At 51.1% G+C, this 22811-nt stretch overlaps 1 protein-coding gene across 1 annotated transcript in view; it reads right to left on the bottom strand.

The window, feature by feature from the left end:
* Window positions 1-5549: 5549 nt before the first annotated feature.
* ZDHHC19 (zDHHC palmitoyltransferase 19) overlaps window positions 5550-22811 on the bottom strand; it is a 73421-nt gene continuing 56159 nt past the window's right edge. Inside the window, 5 exon segments of the mRNA XM_014590973.2 lie at window positions 5550-5700; window positions 9195-9351; window positions 9882-9982; window positions 17903-18029; window positions 18754-18927. Coding sequence (XP_014446459.2) covers window positions 5550-5700; window positions 9195-9351; window positions 9882-9982; window positions 17903-18029; window positions 18754-18927 — 710 coding nt within the window.

Here is a 22811-nt window from a genome sequence, read left to right as displayed (position 1 = left end):
TTCCTGGTAGCCTTGAGGCAAGGTCAGGGTCTCCCGTCAGACCAAAACCAGAAACAGGGCAGTGGAAATGACAAGCGGACTTCAAGTCTTGCAGAAGGAGAGTCAGGGCAGACAGGCCGTGGAGCCAGGCCTCTCTGGTGGGAGGCGGAGCTTGTGGGGTCCTGGCTACAGAAAGCCGAAAGCCCTTGCGCTTGGAGAAACCTTTGGTGCTCATTTCATCGGCTTGTCCCAATGTCCCCCAAATGTCAGCGTTCACCCGACTCCCCCGGGGAATACTGCTAAAATGAAGAGTCTGCTTCGATAGTTTTGGGGTGAGACCTCACATCCAGGCTTCCTAATTGTCTCCAGGAGGTTACTGTTGACCCAGGAACCACACTTAGTAGTAAGGGCCAGGCCAGCTAGTGGTGTGGTGGGGAATGTGGTTGGATCCCACATGGCCGACTTCACAGTTTCAGTCCTGGACCCAGGGGCTTAAGAAATGTGCCAGGTGTGTGTGTGTGCGTGCTCAGACTCCTCGGAGGACAATGGAGGAGAAGGGGTAGTGGCACGGCTGGGGCAGCTGGGATATTTCTCCCCACTGATTCCAGACTTCATAACGACGGCTAACTCCAAGGAAGTGCAACCACTGCTCTAAACCCTTTCCACTGACTCTTCATCTTCACACCGGCCGGCTCTTCCTATCCCGTCTACAGCTGAGGAAACACAGCTGAGTAGGTGGTGTGCCAAAGTTGGGAAGTGAAGAAGCCGGGTTTTGAACCCAGGCCATCTGGGTCCAGAGTTAGTGCTCTTAACACACTGGTAGTTGTGTACCTTAGAGCAGTGCAGTGCGAGCAGACTCGCACACCCCAAGTGTGTCGTCTCAGCTAGGAGGTGGCAAACGTATCTGTGATCTATTATGAGAATCCTTTCGAACTGTGATGAGCTCTGCAAGGTTTGTTTCAAATCCCCTGTGGGCAAGCCTTCCTCCTTTCAGCTTTGGCCTATAAGATACCTTTTATCCTCAAATAACTTCAAAGCATGTTTGTATTTTTTTTTTTTAATAAAAGTTTTGTTTCTTAAGGAATTCTGAAAGGGTATTAAAGTAATCAGTGTGGTCCTAAGGAATTTTATCTCTAACTTCCTCACTCTGGGAGACAGGCCCTATGAATGTACTTCAAACGTTGTTGATCTGGCTTCTCTCAGCCTAGGGGGAAGCGGGGCTATGTTATCCTGTTGGGCCCAGGGTTTTCTTGTTTGTTGTTTGATTCGTGGCCATTTGCAGTTATGGGCGGAGCTGAGGGTGGAGGGGCTGGGTGCTAGTTCAAGGATGGGATCAGGGTTCCTGCCCTCTGCCTCCAGTTGTCTGTGTGGCTTGGTCAGGCCACATCCCTTTGTGGGGCCTCAGTTTCCTCATCTGTATCATGAGGGCCTGGCTAGACGCTCTGAGGTGTCAGCACGTGGTGTGCTTTTTTTTTGAGGGTTCTTATTTTTGTCAGGGTTTTCTTGATCTTCGTCCCGATCTTCTGTGACTGACTGTCATGCGGAGCGTGTCTGGTTCCTTCAAAACAAGGAATCCTGAGAGACGGGCCCAGACAAAAGGGAGAGAGTGCTGGTGAGCAAGTCCTGGTACCGATTTAGTCCCTCAACCTCTTCCCGACACTCGTCCCTCCTCACGTGGCCCGGACAGTTTGTAGCCTGCTCAACTTCTTCAGCCCTGACGCCCAGCTCCTCGCGTAAACTCCCTCACTGGCTCCCTACTGCCCACTCAGCCAAGTCCACACTCTTCTCATGCTCCAGGGCCCTGGTGTTCCGTGGATGTCTCCAGATGCCTTCTCACCTCTCGGCTCTAAGTGGCCTCTCTAACCCGCATCCTCCTCCTCACCTTCGTGCCTGTCCAAGTACAGCCCCGCTGCTCAGGGTGCCCTTCCTCCCCTGCCTGCTTAGCAAACTTCAGCTCATCCTTCAAAGCCCTCCTTGGGACCAGCAGTTAGCATAACGGCTATGTCGCTGGACTCTCATGTAGTCGACCGTGGTTTGAGTCCCAGATCTGGTGGCTTAAACTCATGCTGGGCGCGTGTGCGTGTGTGCCCAAGATCCCGAGAGGAGAATGGAGGAGAAGGGATTGCAGAGTGGCCATCCCTCCTGGGAGGTGATTTCTCACTTTCTATCTCTCTGTCTCTTTCTGTCTTTCTGGAGAGCACACACGCCCTATAGCAAAAATCTCTCCAAAAAAAAAAGTCCTCCTTAAAAGGTTTTCCAAAGAGCCTCTTATGGTCCAATTAAGTTAGGCCAATCATGAATCATTTTCTGTGGCTTGGTACACTGTCACTGAATGAAATCAGGATTCTGTGATTAGGAAATGGGGCGGGGGGGGGGCTTTGAACAGGCTCATTTTCCCTTGAACCTTGCTAGTCAAAGTGAGGCCCCAGGCCCAACAGCATGGGCATCTACTGGAACGTGCTAGAAATGCAGAATCCCATGGCCCACCCTGCACCTAATGAAGCAGAGCCTGCATTTGAACAAGGTCCCCCAAGTGATTCGCATGCAGGTAGAGAAGTACTGCCCTAAACGCGGTTTTCCTGCTAGTGCGTTGCTGGGCAGGAGCGTGGGGGAAAGGGAAGCAGGCAGGGAGGTGGGAAAAGACACAGGCTCCCCGACATCTCTGCGGATGCTGCACAGGAAACCGCCCTGTCTGCTGGCTCCTCCACCCCTCCTCTCTCCTGTGGGTCAAAGCAAGTTCCCTAAGACAAAAACCTCTGAAAAATAAAATAATAACAATAATAATAATAGAAATAATTGCACCACCGAAGTCAACTCCTCATACTTCTGGGTTGTAGAACCCGGCCTCTCCGGGGGCCCAATCTGCTGTGCGGTACGAAGTTTCACCGAGACTGAAGTGCTAGGGACGCCAGGGTCTGTGGCTTGGCCAGTGAGTGCACAGAGACCCTGATGGCGACAGCCCTCCAGCAGGGCTAGGCCAGGACAGCTGGTGGTGACAGCAGCTAAGAAGGTGGCGATGCACCTGCAGTTCTCCGTGAGCAAGTAGGGCGAGGCGCAGGGAATCGGAGGAGCTGTGCCAACACATCCCACGTGGCTGGCAATCCACGGTGCCCACCACAGGACCCTGGCGCCCCTGCTCCATGAAGGAAGGAGCTAAGGCAGTACGCCTGATCCTCTCCGTAGAGAGCCTGGCAGCTGGTGTGTTCTCAGCAAAACTGCTTACATAGGTGAGTGAATTTCCGACGGGGGACCCTCACGCTTGCTCTTGGCCTCCGCTCCTCCCTGCACTGTCAGATGCTCTCGTTTTATTTTTGCAATAAAGTATGTGCACTCACCAGAGTGAGACAGAGAGGGAAAGGGAGAAATCACCCCCGAGAGGGGACAACCACACCACAGCCCCTTTTCCTCCATTCTCCTCTAGGGATTTTGGGCATGCACGCGCACACACCCAGTGTGACTCTCAAGCTGCCAGTTGGGGACCTGACCCACTCAGCCAGTCATGTGGGGTTCAGTGACTCCACACCACCTACTGGCCCCCAACTTTATTTTATTGTTTTTATTCTTATTGCCAGAGTGTATGTGTGCTCACCAGACCAAAAGAGACAGAGACAGAGAGGAAAAGAGGGCAAGTCCCAGTGGGGAGTGGTCATGACACAAAGTCCCAGTGGGGAGTGGTCATGCCACGTCTTTCTCCTCCATTTCTCCATTCTGTCAGCATTCTGAGCGCACGTGCACACAAGGCCAGTGTGTTAGTCTGTCTTCTTTTCTTTCTCTCTCTCTCTCTCTTTCTTTCTTTCTTTCTCTTTCTTTCTTTCTTTCTTTCTTTCTTTCTTCCTTTCTTCCTTCCTTCCTTCCTTCTCTTTCTTTCTTTCTTTCTTTCTTTCTTTCTTTCTTTCTTTCTTTCTTTCTTTTTTTCTTTCTCTCTCTCTCTCTCTTTCTCTCTCTTTTTCTTCCTTTCTTATCTTTCTTGTCTTTTTGCTATAGGGTATGTGCACTCACTGGAGAGACAGAGAGACAGAAAGAGAAATCACTCCCCAGTGGGACAGTCATGCCACAATCCCTTCTCGTCTCGGGATTGTACCAGGCATGAGTTTTAAGTCACCGGGTCTGGGACTCGAACCACTGTCAACTATGTGGGCTTCCAGCGACATAACCATTACACTATCTGCTGGTCCCATTCCAGTATGTCCTTCAAGCCACTATGGCCAGGAACTGCAGCCGGCCATCTCGGAGCTGGCTTCACTAACCATTAGGTCACAGGGCTGACCTGAGACTGCGTTTACTTACTTGACCTGACCAGGCATCTTCGAATGTCCACACTCAAGACTTGATCCTCTCAAGTCAAAGACTTGAGGTCAAAGACTCTTTTGTCTTTAAAAAACAAAATTCCCCCTACCGTCTGATATGAAAGGTGTTGACTGTCTGGACATTTGTTCCTTTTAAATAGCTCTGTTGTATGTGTGGCTTTTATTGTGAGCCATCTCAAATACTTTTTTGGAAGTAGGTGTGGTATAAATAATAAACAAATGAATGAATATCTGGAAGTGTAGCCGTTTTTATTTAATCTTGGGAGAATGCAGTTACCTCTGTGCTAAGTGCCTCTTGCTAAACCGGATGGCCTGCCTCTGTCCAGGTCTTAAAGCCAAAGCTGACACAGTTTGGGGTGCAGTGGGGGTGGGGCGATTGGCGACTTAACCTTGCTTTTTATTGCAGCTCGTTGAGTGGAGAGTCTATTAATTTTTTTTTTTTGAGAGTTTTTTGTTTTGTTTTGTTTTTGCTATAGGACACATGTGCTTGCCAGAAAGAGAGAGACAAAGAGACAGAAAGCGAGAGATCACCCCCCAGGTGGGGATGGCCACACTGCAATCCCTTCTCTTCCATTCTCCTCTCAGGATCTTGGGCACGCACGCACACGTACCTGGTGTGAGTTTAAGCCACCAGGTCCAGGACTTGAACCCCAGTCAACTACCTGTGAGTCCAGCAACATAGCCATTACGCCAACTGCTGGTCCTGGGGAGTCTATAAATTTTGGAGAAGAAAAAGGTCTAGGCCTCGTCACGGTCATCAAAGCAACTGCCTGTGTGGTCAAAGGACCCCTCTGTCTGGGCCTGTCTCTCCAAATGCATGATGATGGGGTTGGGATAGATGCTCTCGAAGGGCCTTGACCGACATGTGCATGTTGGCAGGTCTCTGAGGTGACTCCGAGGTATCTGTGGCAGGACACTGTGCACTCGCGCCTGTGTGGGAGAGAGCATGGGAACCAGCGACGGCACCTAACTACTTCCCTTCTCAGCCACTGCGGCCTTGGCCTTCCACGGGAGCTGGGAGGAGGTTCCACTGCCCCCTGACTGTCTTAAAGGCTGGGGCTCCCACTCACGGGGCTGTGCTCCCCTTGGCAGGAGGCTCACAGAGTCACAGACACTCCTGCCCTGTGCCTCCAGCTTGAGGGGACTGCTCCCTTGATGCTCCAAGTGAGCTCAGGGCCCTCCACCCCACCAGCCTCAACCAGGACAGACAGGCGGGGAGATGGACGGGGCACAGAGCAGGGATGCTGGGGCCAGCGACAACTGTCAAGTGCCGGGGATCTGGGGGGCCTCCAGCACCGGCAGAGGCCGGAGCACAGCTGGGCCCCGGGGAGGTACGGAAGGACCGACGTCCTCCTGGAGTTTCTCTCTGCCTGTGTAGCATGGTGGCAGCACCAGGCTCACCGAACTGACTGAACTGAAGTGAGAAGGGAAGGGAAGGGCACAAGTGTCAATCATAAAGGTTTGGTCCCCATCCCAGGTGTGGTGATCGGCAGTGTGGCGGTTCAGGACTAAGATGGAAGGGCAGCCAGGAGCGGGCCCCTCACTTCTCTGAGCCTGGCCCTTCCCTGCCCCAGGGCTTCCTGGAAGAAGGGCACTTGCCACTACTCTTCAGCGTAGCTGGGACCTGGTCTGAACCACGCCATTGACTGGGCACACCTCTCTTCGCCTCTGTCCAGGCTGAGAGGCGAGCCGGGAACTGCCACGGAGGGGAATGGCGCTTCCACAAGCTCACAGCCTTACGTCGTGGCGAACAGTTTATGGAGCACCTCCTACTTACCTCACTTCGCTGTGTCAGCGTCTCCATCTTTCAGCTGAGAAAAGGCTCGAGGAGAATGCTCATTTTCAGCTGAGGCTGTAACGAGTCTGCATCAGTTAGCATCTGAAAACCACACCAATGTATCACGTAGTTCCGTAGGTCAGAAGCCTGGGTCCGACGTGGCTCAGCCTCAGCACTGCTGTGAGAAAGTCAAGGTACAGGCAGGGCTGTGTGCCTCCCTGGAGGTTCCGGGATGCATCTGCTGCTGGCCCTCGGCCCACGGCCCATGCAGGCTGTTTGCCACCGGGTTCCAGGCGGAGTAGGAGGGACTGGCCTCACATGGCTCAGGCTGCCTGCATTCCTAGTCGTGCAGCTCCCTCCCTCCCTCTCCAAAGCCTGTGGTGGTGGTGGAGTCCTGCTTAGGCTTGGAGTCTCTCTGACTGCCCCGTGGGGTCTCACCTCTCTTCTTTTATTTTTTTTGGAGAGGTTTTTTTGTTTGTTTGTTTTTATGCTATAGGGTGCGTGTGCTCACCAGACAGAGAGAGAGACAGAAAGCGAGAAACTATTCCCCAGGAGGGATGGCCATGCCACAATCCCTTCTCCTCCATTCTCCTCTCGGGATCTTGGGCACGCACGCAAATGCACCCGGCATGTTTTAAGCCACCGGGTCCGGGTCGACTACATGGGAGTCCAGCAACACAGCCATTACGCTAACTGCTGGTCCAGTGTCTCACCTCTCTTCTGCTTTATCTGGACAGAGGGTTTGTGTGATTACATCGGGCCCATTGGGATGACTCAGGACATAACCAAGTCTGCAAGCTCCTTCGGCTGTGCAGTATGACACTGTCACAGGTTCTGGGCATGAGGGCGCGGTCCCCTTGGGGGCCAGTATTGTGCTACCACAGAGAGGTTCCAAAACTGTCACTCAGCTAGTAAGTGGGAGAAGTAGAAGACGAATATCTTCTGGCTGTAAATACCCTCTTGGGCCAGCCAGAGATGTGGTGGTTAAGGTGGCTGGATCCCACATGGTCGACTGCGTGGCTCTAGTCCCAGACCCAGCAGCTTGAGAACACTCCAGACACGTGTGTGTGTGCATGCCCCAAATCCAAAAAGAATGGAGGAAAAGGAATTGTGGTGTGCCCATCTCCCCCGAGGGGGTGCTTTTTCACTCACCCCACCCCCCCAGCAAGTTCACACTCCCTATAGCAAAATTATAATAAATAAATAAAAAGATAAAACATGTACTGTCTCCACCACATCCCAGCTGCCTAAGGGACTTTGAGGGTATCATTTGTCATTTAAGCGTCTCTTTCTTTCTTTCTTCTTCTTCTTCTTCTTTTTTTTTTCCTTTTTCTTATAAGACACAGGTGATTAAGCCCAGGAAGAAAAGTATCCCCATCTCCAGAAAGATGGGTTTCTGCAGGCCCCGGTCATCTGGCCTGGCACCTCACTCCCTGTGACTGTCCAGGAAGCTATCTGGAGGTCACACCTAATTGGCCCAAGCTGGGGGCTAAGGTGAGTCCAAAGCCTCTCTGCCTGTCTGCCGGGTAGTCCCCAGGAAGGCCTCGTATCGCGGGGGAACGATCGCAGGCTCCTTTCCCTTCCAGCCTGAGCAGAGCGGGAGGAGCCTGGGATGCTGAAGGAACTGGTGCTCAGGCTGTGCCGGACACCACCCGCTGGCTTCTGCCTCCAGCCCCCAGTGAAAGCACACTTAGTCCTGTCGGGGAGGTCCTTGGATGAGCAGACGGATTCCAACTTCCTTCGTAACCTTTCACTGTACCTCTGCTTCGCGTGGGGCACTGTTCTAGGCACTCAAGATGTATCGGTGAACAGAAAAGACAGGGATGCCTGCCCTCACGGAGCCTGCATTCTGCTGGAGGTGGCGGGCAGGCAGGAACGAAGACACAGTAAGGGAGTGAATTATTTACTGTGCAAGAGGTGATAAGAGCGATTGAAAAAGAAAGTAGGAGGGGCCAGCAGTTAGCGTAATGGCTATGTCACTGGACTCCCATGTAGCCAAGCATGGTTTGAGTCTCAGACCCGGTGGCTTAAAACACGCACATGCGCACGTGTATGCGTGCCCAAGATCCTGAGAGGAGACCGGAGGAGAAGGGATTGCGGCGTGGCCGCCCCTGGGGGGTGATTTCTCCCTTTCTGTCTCTCTGTCTCTCTCGCTCTGGCTAGCGCACACGCCCTATAGCAAATACCTCTCCAAAAAAATTTTTAAAAAAGAGAGAGTAGGGCAGGATAAGAGTCAGGAGTGCTGCTGGGAGAGCAGACGTGTTAAATACGATGGACCTGGGGCTAGCAGGTGGCGTGGTGATTAAGGCACTGGACATAGCTGAACCACATAGCTGACTGTGGTTCGAGTCCTGGCCCTGGTGGCTTGCTTTCTCACTTTCCCTTTCTTCCTTTCTCTCTCTGCATCTCTCTCTGATCAAATTAAAATAAATGAATGAATAAATAAAATTAAAACAAATAATTATTTAAAGATAAATAAATAACTATAGTGGACAAAGTAGGCCTCATTGAGGTGGGTGGATTGAACAGAGACTTAAAGGAGGTGAGGGGGTAGTCAAATGGACACCCGAGATAGAAGGCATCCCAGGTAGAGGGGCAATCATACAAAGGCCGGGGCAGATGCATGCTGGTGGAGAAACAGCCAGAAGTCCAGAGAAGTTGCAGAGGACGGTCATTGTAAGGATTTGGGGTAACTTTGAGTAGATTAGGAAACCATCACGAAGTCTGTTTAGGTTAGTTTAGTTTTTAACTTTGCCAGAGGGCACATGCCTTTGCTCGGGGTGGAGAGAAAGTAAAAAAGCTCCCTCATGGGGAATGGTCACACCACAATCCCTTCTCCTCCATTTCTCCCTCCTCTTGGGATTTTGGGCTCTCCCACAAGCCCCGTGTGTTTCTCAAGCCACTGAGTCCAGACCTTGACTCAGTACTTGGCCATATGGGACCCAGGCACCTAACCACCACACTGCCAGCTGGCCACACTGAGGTTCTGCTTGAAGGAACAACTTGTAAGAAGGTCTTGGGTTTCCATGGAAGCTGATGCAGAGGGGAGCTGGAAGGGGAAGGGCCTGGGGGGTGGGGAAGATAAACCAGAGGGAAGGCTGGGCTGGAGCAGAGGTTTTATGCAGCATCACCTCGGGAGAGATGCGGAAGCTGGGGAAGGTGGGCTCTGGTCTTGGGCCAGCTCAGGGGGTGAGGGAGCAGTTTTGGGGTCTGTGCAGGTGGGGCTGGTGGGCACATCTGAGGCCTGCAATGGCTGCATGCCCGGTAGCATGGCAAAGTTCAGGGATCCTGGACAGGGAATAGAGACTGTGATTCTCCAGCTCATGCACTAAGCAGCCAGAGACAGCCCAGCATCCAAGCCAGGAGGTGGAACCACCTGCTCCCGGTTGAAGAATCAGCAACGAGTCAAATTTTGTGAGGAGGAAACCAGTTAGAACGTCCTCTTTTTGTGAGCTGCCAGCAGCAAGGCCAAGCAAACTCACAACTGTCTTGTCGGAGCGTCTAGTGAGGGAGGTCTGGAGAGGGCAGGGTAGAGCCAGCCCGGTGGATGGAAGTGACAGGGCCTGCTGCGTCCTAGGTAAGACAGGAGCTTGTCGCTGTTCCCTCTAGGTGGGGTGACTACAGTAACAAGACGCAGGACCCAGGAGCCAAGCCCAGTCTCCTGTCTTTCTCCTCCCCGTGCTCGTCCCCACCAGAGTTTGTGCTCCGCAGATGAGGAACTCTTCTGCCTTGAGGGTTTTGGGGACAGAGCATCCTGTGAGTGTCTCTACTGGGCCGCTGCTCCCGTCAGTAGCCTCTCAATTGTGCCAGAGCCCTACCTAGGCAATAAGGCACTGGGCCCGGCAGCAGTGGCTGGGAGCCTTTTTCTAGGGGCTTCTGGGAAGCTGCATTCTTGATGGTGAATGAAGAGATCAGGTCTCTGGAGGGCGGAAACAGTCATGTCAATTGTGTTGATGTGTATGAACTGACGTGCAGAGGACAATGTGTAGACAAAATATGCTAAAAAATGAATGGGTGTGGGACCAGCGGGTGGTACGGCAGTTAAGGTGGTGGACCCCACGTGGCTGACTCTGTGGTTCGACTTCCAGACCTAGTGGCCTGAAAATCACACTGAGCATGTGTGCATGCATGCTCAAAGTCCTGGTAGGAGAATGGAGAAGGCACTGTGGTGTGGCCATCCCTCCAGGGGAGTGATTTCTCACTTTCCCTCTCTGGTGAGTGCACGGACTCTATGGAAAACTAAAACACTTAGAGTAGGTTTTAGGGACAGCTCCATGGCCAGTGGTTAGGTGCTGTGCACTGGGAGTCATATCCCACATGGCCTACCCAGTTCGAATCCCAGCCCTGGCAGCTTGAAAACGACACCATGCCTGTGTGTGCATGAACCCAAATCCTGACTGGATAAAGACGTGGAGAAAAAAGGACCCTGACCATGCTCGGGGGGTCGGGGGGCTTTCTTTCTCCCTCTCTAGCCAGTGCACATGCCCTCTGGCAATTAAAAAATGAGTTTTATTTCCAGCGACTGGGTTTATTGGAGGAATTTTTCTCCCTCATAATTCATGTACCAAGTATATATTTTTATATCTTTCAAGTGCCCTGTAATAAGAGGAAAATAACAAGGTTATTATAATTACAGTGGCAGAAGCTTTAACTTGTGCAAAGGACTGCTGGAAAAGAAAGGAGTCCCGAGAGAAGAGGCCCTGTCACCCTGCACTCTCATGGCGGGCCAAGCACGCCGGGGTCTAGGAGGGCTGGCACTTGCTTGGAGGCCTGCGATGTGGCGGCTGATTTCAACCCCACTCTGGCGCTCCTAAAACAGACCCTGTCACCCTGACATCAATTTTGTATTTCTAATCCCATTATCCCTGCACCTGGCAGGCCCGGCCTGGAGGGTACTGAGTGAACACTAAGCTGATTAGAGCTAGCTGACTGGGTTTCCCTCATGTTCGGTCAGTCCTCACTTCCCATGGGGACGGGTGGTGATGAGGCTGTTCCCAGGAATATTACTCTCTGGAATTAGAGTGCTTTTCCCTTTATTTCACTCACACCTGCCAGCTCCTACCACCTAACTCGCATCTCCAGAGAATAATATAGATCTTTTTTCATCTGTATTTATGTTTCATTTTTACTACCCAAGACATTTATATTTATTTCAGGAAACTGGGGGGATATGTGAGAGGAAGAAAAATTACCCATAGGCCCACCAGCCAGAGATAACAATATATTTTTGTCTCCTATATATATAAAATTGTTACAATGAAATAATATCAAATAGACTGTTTGTGAACATGGTTTTTCTAGAAATAAACACCTTGAGTGCCTATAAATATGTGCATCTATGCATGCATTTTAATGAGCTCATACTAGTCCGGCATTTAAATCAATCATTAATCACTCCCCTAAGGTTGCACAGGCTTTTCCCAACTTTTTGTCATTGTAAATAATGATGAGATGGGAACCAGCAGTTACCATAATGGCTATGTCGCTGGACTCCCACGTAGTCGACCCCGGTTCACGTCCTGGACCCAGTGGCTTAAAACTCACGCCAGGCATGTGTGCATGCGTGCCCAAGATCCCGAGAGGAGAATGCAGAAGGGATTGCGGCGTGGCCATCCCCCCGGAGGGTGATTTCTCACTTTCTGTCTCTATGTCTCTCTCTGTCTATCTGGCGAGCGTACGCGCCCTATAGCAAAAACCTCTCCAAAAAAAAAATAATGCTGTGATGAACACGCTGTATTGATCTTTGCCTCCATCGCATCCCTATTTGATTAGGCCAGATTACAAGAGATAAATCCCTAGTTTCACATGAATGCAATCTTTTAAAGTATGTCCCTTTAAAACTGGCGAGCCTTGGAACCAGCAGTGAGCGTAATGACTATGTCACTGGACTCCCATGTAGTCAACCGCAGTTCAAGTCCTGGACCCGGTGGCTTGAACTCATGCCGGGTGCAAGGGCCTGCGTGCCCAAGATCCCGAGAGGAGAATGCAGAAGGGATTGCGGCGTGGCCATCCCCCCGGAGGGTGATTTCTCACTTTCTGTCTCTCTGTCTCTCTCTGTCTTTCTGGAGAGCGCATGAGCCCTATAGCAAAAACCTCTCAAAAACAAAACAAAACAAACTGGTGAGCCTTAAGGCCATGAGCCGCTCACCATCTTTTTCTCCTGCAAAGTCCAGGAGCCAAAGATGTGAAGGGTCGACCTCAATGAGCACTGAGGTTCCTCCAGCTCGGACCCTCTGGTTCTAGCTTCTCTGTGGGGTCAGGGCTGTGGCCAGGATCTCTGACTAGATCCTGCCATTGTGTTCTGTCACCCCAGTCGCCTCTATTCTGGCTTTGAAAGGGCTCATGTTTTCATGGCCTCTGGCTGGTAGAAGTACATGTCCCTTTATTGTTTGTTTTAATTTTGCCAGAGAAAGACAGAGAGAGAGAGGGAAAGTGAGAAAGCAAGCCATCAGGTTTGGGACTTGAACCACAGTCAGCCATGTGGGAGTCCAACACCTTAACCACCACGCCACCTGCTAGCCCCTATTATTATTCTTATTATTCTTATTATTATTATTATTATTACTATTGTTTTCAAGTTTGATCAGTGAGAGATACAGAGAGAGAGAGAGAGTGAGAAAGCAAGCCACCAGGCCTGGGACTCAAACCACGGTCAGCCATCTGGAAGTCCACCGCCTTTAACCACCACACCACCTGCCGGTCCCCTCCACCTTCCTTCTGAAGCCACTTCCCTGAGTTCCTGCTCTGCTCAGCTCTGCAGTGTCTCCCATGGTGTCTGCAACACTTCCATCCACTCTGCTGAGTCAGGAAGCGGGAACAGTCATGAAGGAGATGCTTGGTGCTAAGCCCTGGGAAAGGAGGAGGCGAGCAAGACGAAGTCCCCATCTCCATGGAGCTTGTAAATAACTAAGATAGTTTCAGGCCTGGTCAGTGGCAAAGCGGTAAAACTTGATGCTCTGCAATGGTGACCCATGTGGAAGGGTTCCAGGTCTGCCTCCAGAGACCTTCCTGAGTACACTGAGCATGCGTGTGCCCACGATCTCGGGCTGGCTGAGGCTGGGGGGCGACCCTCCAGGGTATTAGGACCCCGTGGCGGATGCTTGTCTCTCTGACTCTCTTGCTGATGGAAAAATAAATTTAAAAACATAAAAGGAGGAAGGAAATGTCAAATAGTGATGAATACACAGAAACAGCAGAGGAGTAGGAGAGCTAATGGGTGTGGAGAGGCGTTTGAGATGACATGGTCCAGAGTGTCCCCTCGGAACAGGTGACATGCGAATGATGCGTCTCCCTCCCGTTGCTGGGTGGGGGCTGGGTCCTATTCCAGATCCCCAGAAGTAGCACAGTGCCTGGCACAGAGAGTGCTCGGGAGATGTGCACTGAAGGAATGAGTGAGCGAGTTCAAGTCGATGGAGGTGGTGGTCCCGCCACCCTCCGCACTGTTCAGACCCTCAAGGAGCTCAGCCCAACTCCAGGGAGGCAGGTTCCTCCCCGGAGTCCTCACCTTGTGACCTGAGAGGGAAAAGGAGACCAGAGAGGTAAAGTGTGAGTCCCTGCACCACAGGCCACAGGGAGGGCTGACTGCAGAACCAGCCCAGCAGGGGTGAGGGGCAGAGGCTGGAGTTGGGCTCTGCCCTCCACCCACGGCACAACCTCGGACAAGTTTTCTGCTCTCACGCCTGGAAAACGAAGACAGCGCCTACGTCACTGAGCTGTCGTGAGGATTAAAATGAGATAAAGCACGTAAAGAGCTGGCAGGGAGGTGGGCTCAGAAGATGGGAGCAGCTGGCATGGCTGTTTCCGCAGTGCCCAGGCACCAGGGCCTGCCTGTGGCTCACTGGGATAGATAGACCTCGGCTCCCTTCCGAGCTCTCCCAGAGCATGGGGCAGTGAGGGCTGGAGCTGGAGGTGGGAGGTCTGGGCACCGACTTCAAGGGAATTAGGAGGTGGTGAGCAGGCATGTTCACAGGACTCCACACTTTTTTTTTTTTTTAATATGTCATTTATGGGTCATCTGCTCTAGGCCTAGAGCTTTCTTTCTTTCTCTTTTCTTTCATTTGGTTTTGCAATAGGGCATGTACACTTACCAGGGAGGGACAGAGAGAGTGAGAAAGCACCCCCACCCTCCCTGGGAGGCCATGCTGCAATCCTTTCTCCATTCTCCTCTCCATTCTCTCCGCACATGTGCTCAGGGTGTTTTCAAGCCATCAGGCAGGACTGGAACTGCAAGGTCAGCCATGTGGGATCCAACCGTTTTAACCTCCACTCCTCCTGCGGGCCCTGACTCCAAATTTTTACTGACACCCTGACTTCTCCTTTAGAGGAATCACTGTTGGCCAGCTGTGGTGGAGCAGAGGTAACTCACACTCAGCAGTGTCGAAGCTATGTGGGAAGGTCCTGGGATCATGTCCCAAGGTTTCCCTGTACATGCTGTGTGTGCATGAGCCAGGCTGGGGCTGGGGAAGGGTCGATGGGGGTGTCCCTACTGGGGTGCCCCACCTTGGGAAACATAAATAAATGTTTTTAGCAAGAGAGTTACTGTGAGCCATTGTAGTACATGGAGCTCCACAGAGACAGCGCCAGCGCAAGTGAGAGCCGGACGGGCACTGGGCGACTCTGTGCCTCGCCGAGGAAAGATAACTAAACGTGGGCAAAGGAGATCCTAAGAAGCCGAGAGGCAAAATGTCATATGCGTTCTTTGTGCAAAGTTGGCGAGAGGAGCACAAGAAGAAGCACCCAGATGCTTCAGTCACCTTCTCAGAGTTTTCCAAGAAGTGCTCAGAGGTGGAAGACCATGTCTGCTAAGGAGAAAGGGAAACTTGAAGATATGGTGAAGGCGGACAAGGCCTGTTATGAAGGAGAAATGAAAACCTACATCCCTCCTGCAGGGAAAACAAAAAAGAAGTTCAAGGATCCCCATGCACCCAAGAGGCCTCCTTTGGCCTTTTTATTGTTCTGTTCTGAATATTGCCCCAAATCAAAGGAGAACATCCTAGCCTATCCGTTGGTGATGTTGCAATGAAACTGGGAGAGGTGTGGAGTAACACTGCTGCAGAGGATAAGCGGCCTTATGGAAAGAAGGCTGCTAAGCTGAGGAAAAATACGAAAAGTGTATTGCTGCATACCGAGCTAAAGGGAAGCCTGATGCAGCAAAAAAGGGAGTTGTCAAGGCTGAAAAGAGCAAGGAAAAGAAGGAGGAGGAGGAAGACGAGGAAGATGAAGAAGATGAGCAAGAAGGGGAAGATAAAGAGGATGAAGATGAAGATGATGAATAAGTTAATTCTAGCACAGTTTTTTTCCTTGCCTATAAAGCATTTTACTCCCCTGTATACAACTTGCTCCTTTTAAAGAAAAAAATTGAAACGTAAGGCTATGTAAGATTTGTTTTTAAACTGTACAGTGTCTTTTTTTGGTATAGTTAACACACTACCGAATGTGTCTTTAGATAGCCCTGTCCTGGTGGTATTTTCAATAGCCACTAACCTTGCCTGGTACAGTATGGGGGTTGTAAATTGGCATGGAAATTTAAAGCAGGTTCTTGTTGGTGCACAGCACAAATTAGTTATATATGGGGATGGTAGTTTTTCATCTTCAGTTGTCTCTGATGCAGTGTATACGAAATAATTGTTCTGTTAACTGAATGACACTCTGTAATTGCAAAAAAAAAAAAAAGTTGCAGCTGTTTCGTTGACATTCTGAATGCTTCTACATAAATACGTTATTTTTAAAAAAAAAGTTATTGTAGAAACAATATAAAGACATTAAAGGAAATTTTTAAGAAAAAATAAGTCACGTACGATCCCATCATTATAGCCCAGTATATTATTTTCATCAGTCTAGTCCTTCCTGTTTGTCCAGATGCACGCGTATTTTATTTAATTGTAGTCATAAAGTTTATTTTATATTCTGCATGTCACATAACGTTTTTTAATTTGCCAGAAGATGCATGTGTTTATCAGAGAGAAACGGGGGGAGGGAGAGGGGCAAGGTGAGACAGCACTTCCCACGGGGCATGGGCCCACCACAAGCCCTTCTGTTTGTTTCTCCTCCTTTTAGGATTTTGGACACACACACACACACACACACACACACACACACACGCCTGGCATGTTTCTCAAGTCGCCAGGCCTGGGACTTAAACTGAATGGTCGACCATGTGGGATCAAGCTGTCTTAGCCAGCAAGCAATGGGTTGGCCCCTACCTAATATTGTTATCATATGTGCTCATTCATAATCCTGCACTCTTCATAAATAGGATAAAAAAAAAATCCAGAGGCCACATGTGCTCACCAGAGAGCGAGAGGAAGAAAGCATCCCCCAGTGGGGCATGGTCACAACATTGTCCCTTTTCCTCCATCCCTCCTTCCTGTCAGAGTTTAGGCACACACGCACATATGCTCACCAGGAGTCGAACTGTGGCCATCCATGGAGGATCCAGCTCCCTTAACCACTACACCACGGGGCTAGTAATTTTTCTTTTTCTTTTTTTTTTTTTTTTTGGAGAGGTTTTCACTATAGGGCGCGTGCGCTCTCCAGACAGACAGAGAGAGAGAGACATAGAGACAGAGAGCGAGAAATCACCCCCCCAGAGGGGATGGCCATGCCGCAATCCCTTCTCCTCCATTCTCCTCTCGGGATCTTGGGCACGCACGCACATGCGCCTGGTGTGAGTTTTAAGCCACCGGGTCTGGGACGCGAACCGCGGTCGACTACATGGGAGTCCAGCGACATAGCCATTCCGCTAACTGCTGGTTGCACCACGGGGCTAGTAATTTTAATGAACGGGTTTAGGATGCCCCCCCACAAGTATTTTTTGTTCTTCTTTACATACCCCAGAACGTACACCTGGCAAATCATAGGTGCTTAGTAAATACATAACAAATGGATGACTTAAGGGAAAAGGTTTTAATTTCCTTTCACATGTACAGAGTCAGTATCAGCTCACTTCATATTCCAATGGATCTGCTGCTCCCTCCCACAGAGCGCGAAGGGAATTCCTCAAGGCCAGAGGTGGAAGGCCCAGGGGCCAGGGGCCAGGGCCCAAGGAGAGGAGAAAGGGAAGCTCACCGCCATTACTTGGTGGAAAGCAGTATAGAGAAAAGGGAGGAGAAAGGAGAGGAAGAGAGAAAAGAAGATGTAAGAGAAGGCTAGAAGTGCCTTAAACCATGGAAATGGAACTTGGAAATAATGAAAAAGAAGGCCGCCAGTGCAGACCCCGGTGGAGAGGGAGGGGAGCCAGGCAGCTTCCTCTGGGGGCAGGGGGGAGGCTGGAAACCAGGAGACGCAGAGGCAGAGCAAGCTGGTGCTGGAGGAAACAGCTGAGCGGATGCCAGCCACAGACCTGATTCCGAAGGCCGGTGTGTGCACTCATCCATCCCAGGTTGCTGTTGCCCTGGGGGTGGAGCTCCAGGTGTGGAAAATTCGAGTGCCGGCCTCTGCCCCACAGCCTCCGGCTCCAGGCCTGTGTATTCAGGCAGCCGGGCTACGTTTTCAGAACAATCTTTAACTTGTAGGCTGTACCTGCCCAACCAGAATGTCTGGCCAAAGCCTGTTTCGTAACATCCTCAGGTCTTTTGGGTGCCAAAGGCAACTGCAGCTCTGCCCCAAGGCAGGTGTGGACTGGGCCTAGCCAGAGGCAGGACTCGGCAATGGATGGGCCCCTTTCCTGTCTGGAGGCCATGGCCCCCACTTCTGGCAAGGGCAGGCTGAGGGCCTTGTGATTCTTCCAGCCAGAGCTCTTCGAATGGAGCTTTGTTCTCTTCAAGTCTTCCTGAAGGATTTAGGCTCCATCTAAGAAAGAACCTCACCCCTGAAGGTGTGAAGTTTCCTTCCTACCTACTTGGCTGATCTCTGATGAAGGCCCATCTCCAGTCCAGTCTGGCTCAGGAGAAGGCCCGTGACTTCTAGAATGCTCCCAGCTGCTGACTCCTGTGTCCTGGGCAGATCCTTGGTACCTGAGCACTCAGCTAGGAACAAGACCGAGCCTCAGAACAGGTTAAGAACGGGGACCAGCAGCTGGCACAATGGTTGCTCGCTGGCGTCCCACGTGGTCAGCCGTGGCTCAAGTCCCAGACCCAGCTGCTTAAAACTCATGCCAGGGGGCAGGCAGGTGGTGTGGTGGTTAAAGGCCCTGGACTCCCACATGACCAACCGTGGTTCAAATCCTCCTCGACCTGGTGGCTTCCTTTCTCACTTCTCTCTCTCCCTCTCTCTCTCTCTCTCTCTCCCTGGTCAAATTAGGAAAAAAACTAATAAAGTTAAAATAAAATATTTCTTTTTAAAAAACAAAAAAACTCACGTTGGGCATGTATGCCCAAAATTCCAAGGAGAATGGAGGAGAAGGGATTGAGGCATGGCTGCATGCCCTGGGGGTGATTTCTTGCTTTCTGTCTGTGTCTCTGGTGAACGCACATGCCCTATAGTGAAAATTTCTCTTTAAAAAACCCCAAAACAGAGTAAAGATGTAGGGAAGGAGCCGAGCTCACACCGTGGCCACGTCTCCCCAGGGCCAGCCTGCGTGGAGAGAAAGCGGAAACAGAGGTGGCCTCCCAGCGGCTGCCGCGTGCTGCAGAATCAGCCCTGAGCCTGCAGGCCTGGGAGGTTGGGAGGTGACTCCAGCGGGCCAGCACTGGCAGGGAGAAGACCGGTAGCCAGTCCCGCCTCCTGAGATACGCACGTGCCCAGTCACACGGAGAGCAGGGCGGTAAGCTGGCAGGTCAGCAGCATGCAGCTCCTTCAGGGCTTTAAGGTCTCCCAGCACCTCAGAAGGGTGGGGAAGGGCCAGCGCCAGAGACTGCTGGGCGGCTTCGTGGGGAGCCCAGTTTGCAGCTGAGTCGCAGCTGCAAGGCACAGTCCAGGAAGCAGCTAAGGGGCAGAAGAAGATCAAGAGGGTGTCTACACGGGCCTCCTGAGGCCAAAGAATGCCCAGAGTGGTAGCTGACCCCCCATCTTAGCCTCGACCCAGCCAACTTTCGGTCGCCAACTTTCCTGACCAACTGACCTGACGCAGGAGCAAGACCCGGCCCCTCAAAGGGGGCTGCCCACCCAGTGGGCCTGCCCTGCACTCAGCTCACATGGCTTCATCGCCCTCCCTCCTTCCTCGTTACCTCCCACCCTCACGGACAGGCAGTCCCTGTGGCTGCACTGCACAAGCTCCACTGGTCACATTCACCCCTATTATCTCCTTCCCCCATCTCTCTGGTGTCCCTCTGCTCCTGTGCAGCTCAGCCCCCTCCCCACATTCATTCAGAAACCTGCTGCAGCCTTGCAGCCTGGCAGCCTCCACACTGGCCCCCTGCCTCCTTCCCTGCTCTTCCAGCCCTCCTCCCCTCAGCCAGCAGCTAGACCACCTCCTGCTAGTCAAGCCTGGTCAGCTCACTCCCCTTAATGCTAGGCATGGCTCCCTAGTGCCTCCAAGGTCAAGCACCAACCTCTGAGGGGGGAGCCTAGGGGAGGCTATGAGCCCTCTGAAGGCAGCCCCAGCCCTCCAGCTCTAGCTCCCCCTTGGCTCTATCTTCTACCTGCATCACCCCAGAACACCTAGCCTTTTCACACTTCTGGGTTTTGCATATGCTTTTTCTTCACCTGGGATGCCCTCAGACTCCCTAAGACATCCACTCATCTTTCAAGTCTCAACCTAAAACTTCTTCCTTCAGGAAGCCCTCCGGGCCCTCTCAGGCAGAGGCTGGCATTTCTCCTGTGCGCCTGAGACAGCCTGTGCTCACCTCTCTTGGCACTGCCTCCCTGTGTGCTCCACCACTGGCCTGCTGCAGCCAGCAGCCTCTAACGGCCCTCAGTGGTCCCTGCCTCTCGCTGTCTCTCCCTGGCCAAAGCCCCCCCCTCCCCCGCCCGCCGCCCCAAGAGTGGACTGAGGAAACTGACTTTCAGTAAGGAGACTTACTGAAGTCTCGCAAGACTTTAGGAGGAAGCAAACTCCCATTTGGGCATAATCCTACGGAGAGGCCGACGAGGCGAGGAAGAGTCGTCTTTGGCCAATGGCTGGGAAGGGCCTGCATGGGTTTGGGAACCTTGCCCAGCCAAGCCTCTGGGATGACTGCGGCCCCTGTGGTTGGTCTCCTTGGGAGAGACTCTGAGCAGGGGCACTCGCTAAGTTGTGCCCAGATTCCTGACCATAGAACAGAGATAAATACTCTTTGGGGAGCCAAATGGTGGCCTGGCAGTAAAACATGGTGCTCAGTGAGGCTGACCCTCGTGGAAAGTTCTAGGTTCATATCCAGAGACCTCCCTGAATAGGCGAGGCGCAAATGCACCCATGCTCTGGGGCTGGCTGAGGCTGGGGCGGATTGAAGCGTCCAGATCCTGTCTCACTCTGGCTCGCTCGTGCAATGGACGGACAAACAGATGCTCGCTGTGCTGAGCCTCAGCAGTAGAAAACCAACACACATCTTCTCCGTTAGCCTTGAAGCTCCTTGGGAAGTGACGTAACACTTCTCTAGACCTGCTGAGCCGTTCACCAGGGACAATGAGAAGATCCTACGAGTTCTGAGAAAGTAAAGCAAGACAACAACAACAAAACAGGTCTCACATGAAGGGCTGAGAATGAGAATGTCGTCAGCCCTCTCAACGGGAACTCCAGGAGCTGGAGCACAGTGGGAGGGGACCACCAAACTTCTGAGGGAAAATGATCTCCAACCTCATCCGTTCCGTGTGAGTGCGGGGCTAGCCCATGGCTCAGCTGCAGTGCACTGCTTGGGAGAAGTCAGCTCCCATGTGGCCACAGAGGCTTGAATCCCCACCCTCAGACATACTCACGAGCGCCCAAGATGCTACTGAACAGAGGACCAGAGGCAGGGGATCTTGGTGTGACCAGCCCCTGTGGTGGGTGGGTATCTCTCTGTCTCTCACACTTTCATGTGCATGCCCATACACCCCATCATGAATAAAGAAAAAAAAAGTATAAGTGTAAAACATTTTTAGATTAAAATTTTTTTTAATTTGCTATAGGGCACATGTACTCACCGGAGAGAGACAGAGAGCGAGTCAAGGAAAGTGAGAAAGCACCCCCTTGGGGAATGAATACACTGCAATCCCTTCTCCACCATTCTCCTCTTGGGATTTTGGACACGCATGCACAGGTGCCTGGCATGTTTTTCAAGTGGCCGGGTCCAGGACTCAAATCGCACAGTTGGCGTGTGGGATCCAGCTGTCTTACTACCACACCACTTGGCTGGCTGAGTGTGGAATATTTTTAAAGGGCATCTCTAAAACATACCTCCCATGCACCCCCTTTTTTTTACCCCAGAAAGCTACTGAAGGATGTTCTCTGCCAAAATTAGAGAGTAAACCAAGAAAGAAGAAATGGGATCCAGGAGCCAAAAACCAATAAAGTGAGGAGCAAAGGGACTCTCCAGTGGGGGTGAAGGGCAATCCCAAGGAAACAGCTGTGGTCTAGACCTGCCAAAGCAGAAGGCTCCGGACCAGATTTGTTCAGAAAGATGAAATCAGTGTTTTTTGCTTTTTGTTTTCTTTTTAGGGCTTGTGTGCTCACCTGAGAGAAACAGAGAGAGACAGAAAAAGGGAAAGTGAGAAATCATCACCCGAGGGGATGAACATGCTGCATCTCCTTCTTTATCCTCCTCCTGGGATTTTGGGCACACACACTCACACACCTGGTGTGATTTTTCAAGCCACTAGGTCTGGGACTCAAACCATGGTTGGCCATGTGGGAGTCCAACGCCTTAACACCATGCCACCTGCTGGCCCCAAAACCTAATGTTTTGAATATACTGATTAGAGATTTACACAAATGGAATATTTGGGCATGAATCAATAACAAACGAGGGGGGGGTATTCAAAAAGTTCATGGAAATATGTGAAATGAAAAACTATGCATGTGGTTTAAATTTTTTTGCAACAAAATAAACTCATACTTTAATTTCACTTTAATAAACTTTTTGACGTTCCTTTGCATACTGTGCAAACAAACAAAAAAAGCAAGACAATTATTGGGTCATCGGAAAAGTCATGACGCATTTTTCTGTTTATTTATGCAAAAATGCGTCATGACCTTTCCAATGACCCAGTATTAAGTACTGGGAAAACAAAATGTGCAAAGTCATTGTAGTCTACACTGCCTCCACTGTGAACAGCTTGTGAGTTAAAAACACAGACACTAAATATTGATCTAAACAAAACGATGCTACAACTAAATCAGGTGGAAGGAGGGATGGAAGTGTCCTGTGTGGTGGCGACAGAGCAAAAATGACCTAAATCTTTGAAATGTCAACAAAGGGTCAGCTAAAAGTTGAAAGCAGTTGATTCTCAAGAGCTGGAAATGAAGTCTGAGTTGCAAGAAACAGTTGTTTTTCATAACCAGTCTTACAGAACTATTGAACTGAGGATGTTATGGAAGTATAATGCTATTAAAAATTAAAATAGAAATCTACCACAATTTCTCCACACACAGAAGGTGCTCAGTAAACGCTAGCCATTAGAATTCCCACCGTACGACATCTTTATCAGACAGATGCTGTACCTGCAGGTGAGTGTGATGGACCAGGACACTTGAGTGTAAATGACAAAGCCTTGACTCAGATGGGGAAAATATAAAAAGGAAACGTATTGTGTCAAGTCGTAAAGAGGTTCAGAGCCAAGCTGACTGTGCCGTTTGAGTCCTGGACCCAGTGGCTTGAAAAACACACTAGGCATGTGTGTGTGCATGCCCAAAATCCTTAAAAGAAAAATGGAGAAGGGATTGTAGCATGACCAGTCCCCATGGGAGGTGCTTT

Source organism: Tupaia chinensis, unplaced genomic scaffold (assembly GCF_000334495.1).
Source record: "Tupaia chinensis unplaced genomic scaffold, TupChi_1.0 Scaffold000515_1, whole genome shotgun sequence".
NCBI lineage: Eukaryota > Metazoa > Chordata > Mammalia > Scandentia > Tupaiidae > Tupaia > Tupaia belangeri.
This window is presented reverse-complemented; position numbering and strand designations above follow the sequence as displayed.